Source organism: Pipistrellus hanaki (genome assembly GCF_964339955.1).
Source record: "Pipistrellus hanaki genome assembly, chromosome: 3".
NCBI classification, from domain to species: domain Eukaryota; kingdom Metazoa; phylum Chordata; class Mammalia; order Chiroptera; family Vespertilionidae; genus Pipistrellus; species Pipistrellus hanaki.
In genome coordinates this window covers 143380732-143395390 of record NC_140505.1, presented here as the reverse complement: position 1 = coordinate 143395390, position 14659 = coordinate 143380732, and the positions used below count along the sequence as shown (strand labels likewise).

Here is a 14659-nt window from a genome sequence, read left to right as displayed (position 1 = left end):
AGGGGGAAAGAGAGGGACAGAGAGAAGCATTGATGAGAGAGTGAAACATCAATCCTCTGCCTTCTGCATGCCCCCTACCGGGATTGAGCCCTAAACCAATTGAGCCAAACTGGCCAGGGCAGAGTTGATTTTTATTTTGGTTCAAAGCCACTTAGGATTTCTCTGTGTTATATTATTAATAAATCCACATTTTGGCTGGTTTGCTTTTAACTTTTTTTTTTTTAATTTTTTATTGCTCAGATTATTACACTTGTTTCTCCTTCCCCCCTTCCCTCCAATAGCTCCCTTCCACCAGGTTCCTGCCACACCCTCTGCCCTTACCTCCCCCCACCCCTCACCATTGTCCTCATCCATAGGTTATACGATTTTAATCCAGTCTCTTTCTGCACCCCCACACCCCTTTCCCCCTGATAATTATCAATCCACTCCCTTTCTTTGCCCCTGATTCTATTATATTCACCAGCTTATTCTGGTCCTTAGAGTTTTTTTGTTGTTGTTGTTTGTTTGTTTGTTTGTTTGTTTTTGTTGCCAATGCAAAAACTAAACCGCATACATGTTATTTTCAAAACTTGAGTGTCAAGAGCAAAACTCTGGCTATTAATAACAATGCCAATGCAAAACAACAAAATTAGAAATCAGAATTATTGACATATTAATATTTTTAGCTACTAAATGAGTCTCTTTTGTTGCTGGTGTAGATTTACTCAGAGTCTTTGGGCTTGCTGCACAAGACTGCAGAAGACTGGAAGCTAACAGATGCTAGCATGAGCAGGAACATGATTAAAGAAGTAGCTTCCACTTCAGTCTTTAATTTTTTCAGATGACTCCATGTTGGCACCTCAGTCCCTTGAGTAGCCTTCAGTTTTCTTCTCCCATTTTTCTGTCGTCTGGGCAATTCTCAGTCCTTTTGGGTGAAGGGACACAGGAGCTTCTCTGAGTCCATTGTGATGACGGAATAACACTGGTACCCGAATTGGCTCCATTGCTTCTTTCCTTTCATTTTGAACCCAGGGTTCAACCCCACAACACTCCGGGCCTGGCTGCTCCGGGCTGCTTTTAACTTTTGCAAATTGATTTTTGTATTTGATTTTAAGTATGTGCATTGTTTAAAAGCAAAATATTTTATATATTTAGACATATACAAGGTATCCCAAAATATATATGCACACTTTGAAATAATTATAAAGGGAGTATTGCCCAGCCAGTGTTGTTCAATTGTTGAGTGTCTACCTATGAACCAGGAGGTCATGGTTCGATTCTTGCTCAGGACACATGCCTAGGTTATGGGCTTGATCCCCAGTAGGGGGTATGTCGGAGGCAGCCAATTAATGATTCTCGCCATTGATGTTTCTGTCTTTCTCCCTCTCCCTTCCTCTCTGAAATCCGTAAAAATACATATTTTTTAAAAGGCAGTGTTTATGAAAATACATTTCATTTTTTAAAATATTATTTAATCTAGACATAGTGTGTGTATAGTTTTTGGGACACCCTGTATATGTGTATGTAAGTATGTCTTCATATTTCCATCTGACTTAGCTAAAGAATAGCTTATGATACATACTTTTCTTGCCTTGCCTTTTTCCCTTTAATCTGTACATTCTAGGAATCACTTCATGATAGTATCTAGATCAGTTACTCAGTTCTTTTTATATCTGCATGTTACTCAGTTGTGTGTATGTATCCTGGTGTATTCAGCCATCGATGGAGTGTTGGGTTGGTTTGGGTGTGGTGGGGAGATTCTGTCCTCCACCCCCAACCCTACATTATAAATAGTGTCAGAGAATAGCTATGTGCTTCCTTAAAAAAACTCACACAAAACTGTTTTGGTCCTGGTTTGGTAGCTTAGTTGTTTAGCATGTCATCCTAAAGGTGTGGGTTCTCTCTCTCTCTCTCCCCCCCTTCCCCCTCCCTCCCTTCCTCCCCCACTCCCTCCCTCCCTTCCTCCCCCCCCTTCTCACCCCCTTTCTTTCTCCACCTCTCTCCCTCTCCATTACTTTCTCTCTCTAAAAATCAGGAATTTTAAAAAAACAAACTAAACTATATTTTGGTCAGTGTATATTTGGGAAAGATTTTTAGAAGTGGGATTGGTGTTCATAAGAGTTGTGCTATTTTGCATGCCCATCATTAATGTATTAGATTGTCTGTTTTGGACTTTGCCAATTGCATAAATTTAATTCAACTTTAATTGCATTTCTCTTAGCAAGGTTTAGCTTCTTTTTCTTATGTATCAGAGTCATTTGCCTTTTTATTCCCTGTGAACTATTTTAGATAAAATTGTTGGCTTTTAAATCGATTTTTAGAATTTATGTATTTGGAATATTAACCCCCTTGTCTTTGATAAGTTGCATTTAGTTTCACTGTTTGGACTTCTTTTATTTGCCATACATAAATTTCAATTAATTAAATCTATCATTTTCTTTTCATTTGCCCTACTGATTCTACAACATGCAGAAATAATGTCATGTAAAATAAGTTAAAAATTTTAATTAAATACATTTGTAAAAATATATACTTAGTCCTTTGTAATTATGTGTTCCTCTTCTAGGCAAGGATAAAAGCCATCAATACGTTTTTTGCTAAGAATGGTTTTCGATTAATGGATTCTAGTATGTATAGTCAGCCCATTCAAACTCAAGCACAGTATGCCTCACCAGTCTTCATGCAGCCTGTATATAGTCCTCACCAACAGTACTCCATCTATAGTATTGTGCCTCAGTCTTGGTCTCCAAATCCTGCACCTTACTTTGAAACACCACTGGTAAGTGAGATCTTTACAGAATAATAAAAATTTTCACTCAAGCTGAAATTTGAGGAAATCATCTAGAGTGGAAGTTCATTTTGTTGTTGTTTATTTTCTGCTTTTTAAGTAATGATGAGGATATATAATATCTCATAGCAAATGTATGCATATGACTGTTTCTATAATTTCATTCTTTAAATTTTGCTGTGTGAATTAAAGTTAGAGACTGAATAAATCCATTGGTTTAAATTGTGTTTAGTTTTATAAAATTTACTCAAAAGTGTTCTTTATGAAGTAATGGACCAGTGATTTCTTATTTTATAATGTACTGCAAAAGTGAAAAAGTAAAATGTTTAATATTATTTTGAGCTTCTAGAAAAAATTGATGCTAGGTTAAGTCATCAGAAATTTCTTATGACCTTCACATCAGATGCTGCCTTTACCATTAACTCTTTTTAAACATTAAAATTTTCTTTTAGGCTCCCTTTCCAAATAGTAGTTTTGTGAATGGCTTTAGTTCACCAGGATCTTATAAAACAACTGCTGCTGCTATGAATATGGGTCGACCATTCCAAAAAAATCGGTAAGATAAAAAATCATGGCTGGAATTTATTGTAAGCCATTCTCAGTAGTTCTTATAGAGTTACTGTGTTCATTGCAGTGCTTATTTGTAGATTCAGATGAAAGGAATTTTTTTGTTTTGTACAAAATATATGAATGATTTAATCTAGAATTTATAAACACACTTTAACCTCAGAGAGTTGATGTCTATAAAAGGAACTTGAGACTGAGATTGTACATACTGATTTTTTTTTAATAAAGGGAGCAGAAAATATTTTATGGTAGTAACATAAAAATCTAGGTTTAAATGCCATTTAGTATGTTAAATAGGTAACATTTTGAAGGATGAGCTTTTTTTTTTTAGGATAGAAATGTTAACTGAATTGATATTGTAATATTGGGAATATGAATTACTTAGGATTTTTAATAATTGGCTTTTTGAAACAATTTTCACTAATTACAGTGTATAACATGACATTTATTGGGCATTTAATGTTAAAGCTCTGTTTTAAGAGCTTTACATGTTTTAATCAGTTAATTTTCACAACCCTTAAGATTGATAGTTACTGTATTTACTTAAAAATTAGGAAATTAAGACGTATAAGGTTCAATATTTTATCTGCAAGCACATAGCTGGTAGTCCCTCCCTGGCGGCCACACCTGGGGCATGCTGGGGCTTGAAGGGCATCTGCAGAGTGAGAAGGGTCCCTCGGCCTGGCCTGCAGGGGTCGGGCCAAAACTGGCAGTCCAACCTGCCCTAACAGGTCCCGGAGTGCGAGAGGGCAGTCTGCAAAGTTGCTATCGCTCAGTAGCTCCTGTGTTGAGGAGCTACTGGTCATACCTATTGGCCTGTCGATTAGCCTTTTACATATATAGATTTGCTATCACATAAAATATTGGTATGTCTCGAGTATTATTCTTTATATAAGTATTAACTGATAATCTTAATAATTTGGTATATATTATGGCTTTTGACAGAGTATGAGAAAAAAAAGTGCTAATATAGAGGTTTAGAATTATTTAATATTGTAGTTTTACATTTGTTATTTTTTGTTTGCTTATTTTGTGAGCCTCCTAGGTTTTGTGTTTATTTTCCTTTTTTTTTTTTTTTTTTAAAAAAAATATATTTTATTGATTTTTCACAGAGAGGAAGAGAGAGATAGAGAGTTAGAAACATCAATGAGAGAATCATCGATCAGCTGCCTCTTGCACACCCCCTACTGGGGATGTACCCGCAACCTTGGTACATGCCCCTGCCCAGAATCGAACCCGGGACCTTTCAGTTCGCAGGCTGACACTCTATCCACTGAGCCAAACCGGTCCCGGCTTGTGTTTATTCTCATGAAATTATTTCTTTTCAGTAATTTCTCTTGCCAGGTCTTGTTCTCCCACAGTTTATTCTTTTCTCGGCAAAGAGATCACATAGGGCAGGGGTCTTCAAACTACGGCCCGCGGGCCACATGCGGCCCACAGAGGAGTCTGATCCGGCCCGCCAGGTTTTTTGGGCAGTGAGCGCAGCTGAGGTGTTACAGTAGGAATTAGTAGTTCATATAGTCCGGCCCTCCAGCTCTCTGAGGGACCGTGATCTGGCCCCCACTTTAAAAAGTTTGAGGACCCCTGACATAGGGTATGTTTGTCCAAGATGACATCTAGAAACTGAGTTCTTTGGTGTAAGGTTTTCGGAAACGTTTCATTGGAGAAAGAAGCCCTATGGTATTAAGAAATATCTTCAGTGGGTTCTGGAAGTATACATGTGTACTATCCTCTAATGGTCACAATTTGTTTCCTCACTTTAGCTGGCACAGTTGGTTAAAGCATTGGAAGATCATTTCTTTAAGTATTAGGAAAATTTTACTACATATACACTCCCCCCCCACCCCATTAATATATGTTTATTGATTTCAGAGAGGGAGAGAGAGTTAGAAACATCAGTGATGAGAGAGAATCATCAAACACCTGCTTCCTGCACACCCCCTAATGGGAATGGAGCCCACAATCCAGGCATGTGCCCTTTGTCTGGAATCAAACCACGGACCCTTCAGTCCATAGGTCATTGCTCTATCACTGAGCCAAAGCGGCTAGGGCTACATATACACATTCTTAATCTCTATGAAGTTTCAAATGAGATCTCTTATTATTTTTAGAATGAAAGATTCTTTATGAACAAAATATTATTTGTGCTCTTATAGATGACTTAGTTTGTAGTACACTAACAATTTACTGCAAAATTTGAGTAGTGCTAGGACATGTGAGTAGAAAAGCACAGTGAGCTTTAATTACATAGTGTCCTTTAACTCCTGTCCTCTTGTTCAAATGGGTTATTTCATTGGAGGCGAGGATGTTTAAATCTGAAAGGACCAGTTGTTAGGATATAGTTTTAATTAATTTTATAGATGAAGAAAGTGAAAGTTGAAGAGGACAAATATCTTGCTAGGATTACATGGCTAGTTATTATCCACACACTTGAGATTTAGAACATTTCCTTTCTCTCTATCTTAGCTGGCAAAGTTTTCTTAAAAATACCAAAGGGGTGCCGAAACTGGTTTGGCTCAATGGATAAAGCGTCGGCCTGCGGACTGAAAGGTCTCGGGTTCGATTCTGGTCAAGGGCATGTACTTGGTTGCGAGCACATCCCCAGTAGGGAATGTGCAAGAGGCAGCTGATCGATCTCTCGATTTTTCTAACTCTCTATACCTCTCTCTTCCTCTCTGTAAAAAATCAATAAAATATATATTTTTAAAAAAATACCAAAGGGGTGAATTTATAAGTAGGACAGACATCTTTGTTATGAGATAAACTAAAAGCAATTTAAATTTTTAAAATTTTTATATTTAATAAATCTTCATTGTTCAGTCTATTATAGTTGTTTCTCTTTTTTCCCCCAATAGCTCCCCTACACCCGGTTCCCATCCTACCTTCTGCCTTTAACACCGCCCGCCCCGCCCCCCTCCCCCCCACACACACTGTCCTCATCCATAGGTGTAAGATTTTTGTCCAGTCTCCTCTTGCACCCGCCACACCCCTTTCCCCCGAGAATTGTCAGTCCACTCCCTTTCTATGCCCCTGATTCTATTATATTCATCTCTCTATTCTGTTCATCAGATTTTTTATTCACTTGATTTTTAGATTCACTTGTTGATAGATATGTATTTGTTGTTCATACCCACCCTCTCCAATCTGGGCCTAAACAGGCAGTCAGACATCCCTCTCACAATCCAGGACTACTGGCTCCCAACCACTCACCTGCCTGTTGCCCCTAAATGCTTCTGCCTGCCAGCCTGATCACCCCTAACCACTCCCCTGCCAGCCTGATCAATGCCTAACTGCCCTTCCCTGCTGGCCTGGTCCCTCCCAACTGCTCTCCCCTTCAGGGCTGGTCCTTCCCAACTGCCTTCCCTTGCTGGCATGATTGCCCACAACTGCCCTCCCCTGCAGGCCATCTTGTGGTGGCCATCTTGTGTGTTGGAGTGGTGGTCAATTTGCATATTACTCTTATTAGATAGGATAGGTTAGGATTGGCCTTATAACAGCCCAGTGATGATCACTATACCTACTTAGAGAAAATAGGACTAACTTTCAGAAGTCGGGGCATTTTTTTTTTTTTTTTTTTTTTACCTTTCATACTTTATCTTTCTGTCACTATACTCTATCTTTTATTGCTTATTTCTTTTTTTTGCCCAGACTGAGATTGTAAGTCCCTCTCAGTGAAGGGTAAGATTATGAGATCTGAGGGCTGTTTAAACCTAACTTGTCCATTAGTTCTATTGAAATGCATTGTGAAAATTTAAGTGAAAGTTGTGAACAGGTAATGTAAACAGCTTAGCTACTTAATGCAGTCAGTTTCAGATATAATGGATAATATGAATATATTGGAAATTTGTGTTAGTTGACATACTATTATTTTAATTGCGATTAAAAATCTATTTTGTGACAGGAAGTATCTGGAAAAGTATCATCTCCTATTAAACTCAGCCCAACTCTGTAGCTGGAGTTTTATCTTTAAGTAACCTAATTTTTTATGTTCCTTAAAGAGTAAAGTAGGATAGCTGGAAATGCTATTGGAATTAATGTATGAGGTTTTTGTGTTTTTTGTTTTTTTTTTTTAAAAAATACTTTATTGATTTTTTACAGAGAGGAAGGGGGGTAGAGTTAGAGTAATAAAGTATTTCAAATAAATACTTTATTGATTTTTTACAGAGAGGAAGGGGGGTAGAGTTTTCTCTCTCGATGAGAGAGAAACATCAATCAGCTGCCTCTTGCACACCCCCTACTGGGAATGTGCCTGCAACCAATGTACATGCCCTTGACCGGAATCGAACCTGGGACTTTTAAGTCCACGGATAGACGCTCTATCCATTGAGCTAAGCCGGTTTCAGCAACTTCTTAAAAATTATATTTATTGGTTTTAGAGAGGAAGGAGGAGGGATAGAGAGAGATAGAAACATCAGTGATGAGAGAGAATCACTGATCAGTTGCCTCCTGCACACTCCCCATCCTCCACCCCTCGCCCCCATTTGGTACTGAGCCCAAAACCTAGGCATGTGCCCTTGGCCGGAATGGAACCTGGGACCCTACAGTCCACAGGCCGACACTATCCACTGAGCCAAATTGGCTAGGGCTAAACAACTTTTTAATGTAAAAGTTCTTTGCCTTTTAAAAATAATATATCTGGGCCCTAACCAGTTTGGCTCAGTATGGATGGAGCATAATAGGCCTTCAAACTGAACAGTCCCGGGTTTGATTCTCTCTCTTTGATTTTTCTGACCCTCTGTCCCTCTCCCTTCCTCTCTGTGGGAAATCAATGAAATGTATTTGAAAATATATATATATATCTGGGACAAAAAAGGGTTTACATTTTTATACAATAATTTTATGTTTAACTTATCGAATGGAAAACAGGAAATAGCAGAAAAGCAGTTTTTAACTTGGTCTATTAAGAGTTTCTACAATTAAGAATGATTTTCTGTCTGTCTTGATTTATTCATATATGTAATCATTATTTCTTATAGCGTGAAACCTCATTTTAGATCATCAAGTGGTTCAGAACACTCAACAGAGGGATCTGTGTCATTGGGGGATGGACCAGTAAACAGATCTGGTTCGAGGAACTTTCCAGCTGAACGGCATAACCCTGCAGTAACAGGGCATCAGGAGCAAAGCTACCTTCCCAAAGAGACTCCAACTTTGCAGATTGAACAGAATGGGGATTATGGTAGGGGCAGGTGAGTGACTATGATAATAAATACGGGAGGAAAATCCTTTTATCATAATGTGAGTATTTGGAAACCATAATCTGCTGTTAAGTAAATACATTTTTACATAATAGTTTTTCATAAAAATTAAGAAATTTAGAATGTTTAGATAGAATGTAACTAAGTCGGATTTATAACTTATTCTGAAGTTCTCAAAGAATGGTTTAGGAAGATAAAATTCCATCTGCATTATAGTTTTAATTTTCTACAGCTAACTGATTGATTGATTGATTGATTGATTTTAGAGGAATAGAGAGAGAGATTTGTTGATCTACTTATTTATGCATTCATTGGTTGCTTCTTAAATGTGCCCTCATGGGATTGAACCCCCAACCTTGGCATATCAGAGCAATGCTGTAAAACCACCTTAGCTACCTGGCCAGAGCTAATTTCTTAACTTCTGAACTAAGGCAGTAGGGTTCTATATAACTTAACCTACCTGTACAAAACATAGCTGAGCCCTAATCTGCTTCTGGTGTGGAGAGAGTGCTTCTAATAAAAATGTGCACAGCTTACTTCGTGGTGGTGGTGGTGGTGGTGGTGGTGGTGGTGGTGGTGGTGGTGGTGGTGGTGATTCGCTCAGGATCCCTTTAGAAGAATACATATTTATCTTTCAATAATGAAATTTAGATGCATAGATACTTAAAATTGAAATGCACTCATTTTTAATGAAATATATAAATTTGAAGAAACTTATGAGTTCTCCCTCCCACCCCCTTTTTGTTTTGTTAAAAGGAGAACTCTTTTCAGAGGTCGAAGACGACGAGAAGATGACAAATTCCCAGTAAGTATTTTTTTTACTTTTAATTACTGCTGTTAATTTTTTTTCTTTTGTGATTTACTATGGCATTGACTTGTGATCTACCTTGGCTTTTAGGTTTCTACTTGATTGATTTTTTTTTTTTTTTTTTTTTTTTTTTAAATATATATTTTATTGAGTTTTTACAGAGAGGAGGAGAGAGGGATAGAGAGCTAGAAACGTCGATGAGAGAGAAACATCGACCAGCTGCCTCTTGCACACCCCCTACCGGGGATGTGCCCGCAACCAACGTACATGCCCTTGACCGGAATCGAACCCGGGACCCCTCAGTCCGCAGGCCGACGCTCTACCGCTGAGCCAAACCGGTTTTGGCTCTACTTGATTGATTTTTAAATATATGTATTTTGATTTCAGAGAGGAAGAGAGGAGAAAGAGAAAAATACAAGGATGAGAGAGAACCATTGATTGGCTGCCTCTTGCACGTCCCCCACTGGGGTTTGAGCCTGTGACCTGGGCATGTGCCCTTACCAGAATCAAACCTGGGACCCTTCACTTCGCAGGCTGACGGTCTATCCATTGAGCCAAATTGGTTAGGGCTACTTGATTGATTATATATGCAGTGAATGTAAATAGAGCCTGTGCTTCACTCTGAAATATACTCCATTATCATGCTCCCTCCACCCTTAAAGTACTCATATAGTTAGGAATTTGACCTGTGCTTCTCACTTTCTTAAAAATTGAGTATCTAGTATTTTCACATGGTTTAAAAATTTAAAAAATATGGCTAAAACCTGTTTGGCTCAATGGATAGAGCATTGGCCTGTGGACTGAGGGGTCTCAAGTTTGATTCCAGTCAAGGGCATGTACCTTGGTTGCGGGTACATCCCCAGTGGGTGGTGTGCAGGAGGCAGCTGATTGTTGTTTCTCTCTCATCGATATTTCTAACTATCCCTCTCCCTTCCTCTCTGTAAAAAATCAATAAAATATATAAAAAAAATAAAAATTAAAAATATGAAAATATTCTTTACTAACACATAAGCAGTTTGAATCTTTTGGTTGTATATAAGTGCTATAACAAAGACTGCAATGATAACCTCATACAATTATCATTTCCTGTGTATGCAATTTCTTTCATTCCTGTTTATTCATAGCCTTACAGAGGATACGATTTTTTTTTTTTTTTTTAAAGAATAGTTTATTGATCACTAGAGAGGAAGGGAGAGAGAAACATTGATGTGAGAGCACATCTATCAGCTTGCCTCCTGCACACCCCTACCAGGGATTGAGCCCACAACTCAGGCATGTACTCTGATCAGGAATCGAACTCTTAACCTTTTTGGTACATGGTACACTAAACCAATGGCCACACCTGTCAGGGCAGGATATAATGATCTTTGGCCATTCTAATAAAGTATATCATTCATTTTTTTTTATTTTTTTATTTTTTATTTTATTTTTAAAAAAAAATATATTTTATTAATTTTTTACAGAGAGGAAGGGAGAGAGAGAGAGAGCTAGAAACATCGATGAGAGAGAAACATCGACCAGCTGCCTCTTGCACACCCCCTACTGGGGATGTGCCCGCAACTAACGTACATGCCCCTGACCGGAATTGAACCTGGGACCTTTCAGTCCATAGACCGACGCTCTACCACTGAGCCAAACCAGTTTCGGCTTTTTATTTTATTTTTTTAAATATATTTTATTGATTTTTACAGAGGAAGGGAGAGAGATAGAGAGTTAGAAACATCGATGAGAGAGAGAGTCATCGATCAGCTGCCTCTTGCATACCCCCTACTGGGGATATGCCCGCCACCAAGGTACATGCCCTTGACCGGAATCGAACCCTGGACCTTTCAGTCCCCAAGCCGATGCTCTATCCATTGAGCCAAACCGGTTTCGGCATATCATTTATTTTTAAAGCTCTGTTAGATGGTGCTAGAAACTGTTATACTGTTTATTCTTCCGGATCAATTTTCTACCTACTGTTAATTCTTATATCCACTAATCTTAAAAAACTGCTTAAAGAAAAATGTTTATAATTCTAGATATGTTCTTATTTGAATCTTAATGTCTCAGATTATTCATATTTTGATATTTTGTGTGTGTTGTTTGTTCATTGTGACTATTAGCATTTCTTAACTGGGCCCAAAAAGTGTTAAGGAATAAAAATGGTGTAGGAAGATATAGAGGTCTCAAGAAAACCCTGCCTAGAATTTACAAATATACCATAAATGTGTAATGTAATGCTTATTTTACATGTATAAGTAGTGAATTATATACATATATAAGTAGTATATATAGAGTTTACTATTTGTTATACATATAAGTTATACATATATCATATTTATAAAGTATTGAAAACATACACCTTTTCAAAGAAGAAAATGTATTGCATTATAACAAAGAATAGTCCTTAGGGCCGAGACCAGTTTGGCTCAGTGGATAGAGCATCGGCCTGCGGACTGAAAGGTCCCAGGTTTGATTCCGGGCAAGGGCATGTACCTTGGTTGCAGGCACATCCCAAGTATGGGGTGTGCAAGAGGCAGCTGATGGATGCTCTCTATCCCTCTCTCTTCCTCTCTGTGAAAAATCAATAAAATATATATTAAAAAAAAAAATAGTCCTTAGGGCAAACTATGAACTCTTTAAAATAGTGTTGTTTTTTCCATTTATAGCTTTCTATACTATGGGCAGCCATGAGACTTTAGGCAACAACTTTTTAAAGATACCATTTAAGCAGTAACATCTTCAAGTGGCCCTGAACAATCAAGGAGAGGAAAAATTAGGTTTGAGATCTGTTTAACATATATATATATATATATATATATATATATATATATATATATATATATATATATATATATTATTGATATTTTACAGAGAGGAAGGGAGAGAGAGAGCTAGAAACATCTATGAGAAACATCGACCAGCAGCCTCTTGCATACCCCCTACCGGGGATGTGTCCGCAACCAAGGTACTTTCAGTCCACAGGCCAACACTCTATCCACTAAGCCAAACCGGTTTCGGCCTGTTTAACATATTAAAAACATCTGGATTGATGACTGAAGGTTGAGATGAAGAAAAAAGAGAGGCATGTTTTCCACTAGGAAGGGCATGGGGGCGATATTAGCTGTAGATAAAATTTAGGATTTGTAAGCTTAAGTAACTGAAGTCATATGAGTAGATGAGATCATGAGATCATGGCAGGGGACTCTGTTTAGTGAGTGATTATTTTCAAAGGGGTTGAGAATGGAACCTTGGGGAACATAATGACTTTGGGTTGAAAAATGAGATTATTCCTTATGTTGTTTGAAGTATCCAAGTAATGAATGGCAATGGCTAATAGGCAGGCAAATGGATATCTGGGTTTCAGGTGAAGGTCTGGGCTGAAATAGAGTGTAGGACTCAATGATTTTTGGTATATTTTCAGAGTCGTGCAGCCCAAAGTCACCAAAGAGTGAAAAAGATTGTTTTAAGGATTGTTTGCATGTAGATAATAGTTAAAGTCATGAATAAAGGGTATCATCCTACAGGGAAAGTGAGAAATAATGACTATATGAAACAAAAACCATCAAAAGAAGTAGGCAAGCAGAAAACAGCACATGATTGTCAGATCTGTGAATCAATAGAAAGGCGTAGCGCACAAGCTAAGGGAGAAATGAGGTCCCAAAGGAAAGAGTGTTTACCAGGCCAAATGCTATAGTGAGGTCATGGAAAAAAGACTTCCAGGTTTGCATTGTGGAAGGCATTGGTGACTTGTTAAAGCAGTGGTATGATCAGTACAGAGGTGAGGAATAGAGGAGGAGGTACAATAAGAGAGAGGTTTGTCAGAGGATATAGAGAGAAAGGGACAGATGAGATTTTCAAGGAAGAATATTCTCTCTCGAGATCATATGGAAGGATGAATGATGATGGAAAATTTTTGTGAGGTAGGGTTTTTTGTTGTTAGAAAAGGAGGTAATAACTTATTTAGAAAGCAAAGAATAGTGGAGATTGATAAGAAGGCTTAGGAATTTGGCAAAGTTTGCAAAAGAAATAAAGAGAGGGAGCTGCCTAAAGGTAAGGAGTACTGATAAGGATTAATGAGAGCTTATGTTCTCTTCAGCAGCACATATACTAAAATTGGAACAATATAGAGAAAAATTACATAGCCCTGTGGAAGGATGACTTGCAAATTTGTGAAGCATTCCATATTAAAAAAAACAAAAAAGACTAATTTGAGCTCAATTGAGATGAGAAGTCAAAAATTTATAGGGAAATAATTCTGTACATTAAAGTTTTGTAGGGTTTTTTTGTCTGTGTTTTTTATTTTTTTATTTTTATTTTTTTAAATTTCAGCTTTTGTGGTACAGGGCTAGAGAATGAGAAAGTTATATGACCTGTTTTATGATTTCTGTCTTTTAGAGACCCCAACCTTCAACAGCTGAAGCAAAGGCTCCAACACCAAAGTTTGACTTATTAGCCTCAAATTTTCCTCCTTTACCTGGAAGTTCATCGAGAACACCAGGTGAACTTGTTTTGGAGAGTAGGATGTCTGATGTTGTTAAAGGTGTCTACAAAGAAAAGGTAAACACTGAAACATCTCATCTTCTAGCTTATGGGACTAAAGTATTAGCTTACGTTTTAAGTTATTTAGGTTTTCTTAATAAGTATTTCTAATATAGTTTTAATTCAGGGGGTTGTCAGTATACTTTTAGTATTATAAAAAGATTGGCTCAGTTGGATGGAGCATCATCCCCTACATCTAGTACATCAAAAGGTTGCAAGTTCAATTCCTCCTCAGGGCACATCTAGGTTTCTGTGTGGGAGGCAACTGATCAGTGTTTCACTGTTTCTCTATTCGTTCTTCTCTATCTAAAATCAAATTTAAAAAAATACCTTCAGGTGATTTTTAAAAAAATTTAATAAATCTTTATTCTTCAGATTATTACAATTGTTCCTCTTTTTTCCCTCTATAGCTCCCCTCCACCAGGTTCCTACCCCACCCTCTGCCCTTTCCCCAACCCCCACTGTCCTCATCCATAGGTGTACGATTTTTGTTCAGTCTCTTCCCGCACCCCCCCACTCCCTTTTCCCCCTAGAATCATCAGTCTACTCCCTTTCTATACCTCTGATTCTATTATATTCACCAGTTAATATTGTTCATCAGATTTTTTATTCCCTTGGTTTTTAGATTCACTTGTTGATAGCTACGTATTTGTTGTTCATAATTTTTATCTTTATCTCCTTCCTCTTCTTAAAGAATACCTTTCAGCATTTCATATAATTTTGGTTTGGCAATGATAAACTCCTTTAGCTTTTATTTATTTGTGAAACTCTCTATCTGGCCTTCAATTCTGAATG

The 14659-nt window shown here is 37.6% G+C and overlaps 1 protein-coding gene across 11 annotated transcripts in view; it reads left to right on the top strand.

The window, feature by feature from the left end:
- LARP4 (La ribonucleoprotein 4) overlaps nt 1-14659 on the top strand; it is a gene marked incomplete at its 3' end in the record, with an annotated part of 65003 nt that overhangs the window by 39944 nt on the left and 10400 nt on the right. For 9 of the 11 annotated variants that reach the window (XM_084877385.1, XM_084877383.1, XM_084877379.1 and 6 more), the window contains 5 exons: nt 2546-2758; nt 3220-3323; nt 8311-8523; nt 9289-9337; nt 13721-13882. In XM_084877385.1, the coding sequence (XP_084733511.1) occupies nt 2546-2758; nt 3220-3323; nt 8311-8523; nt 9289-9337; nt 13721-13882 (741 nt within the window). Of the gene's footprint in view, nt 1-2545; nt 2759-3219; nt 3328-8310; nt 8528-9288; nt 9338-13720; nt 13883-14659 lie in introns of those variants that run through there. The other 2 variants (XM_084877380.1, XM_084877381.1) reach the window with 2 other exon arrangements.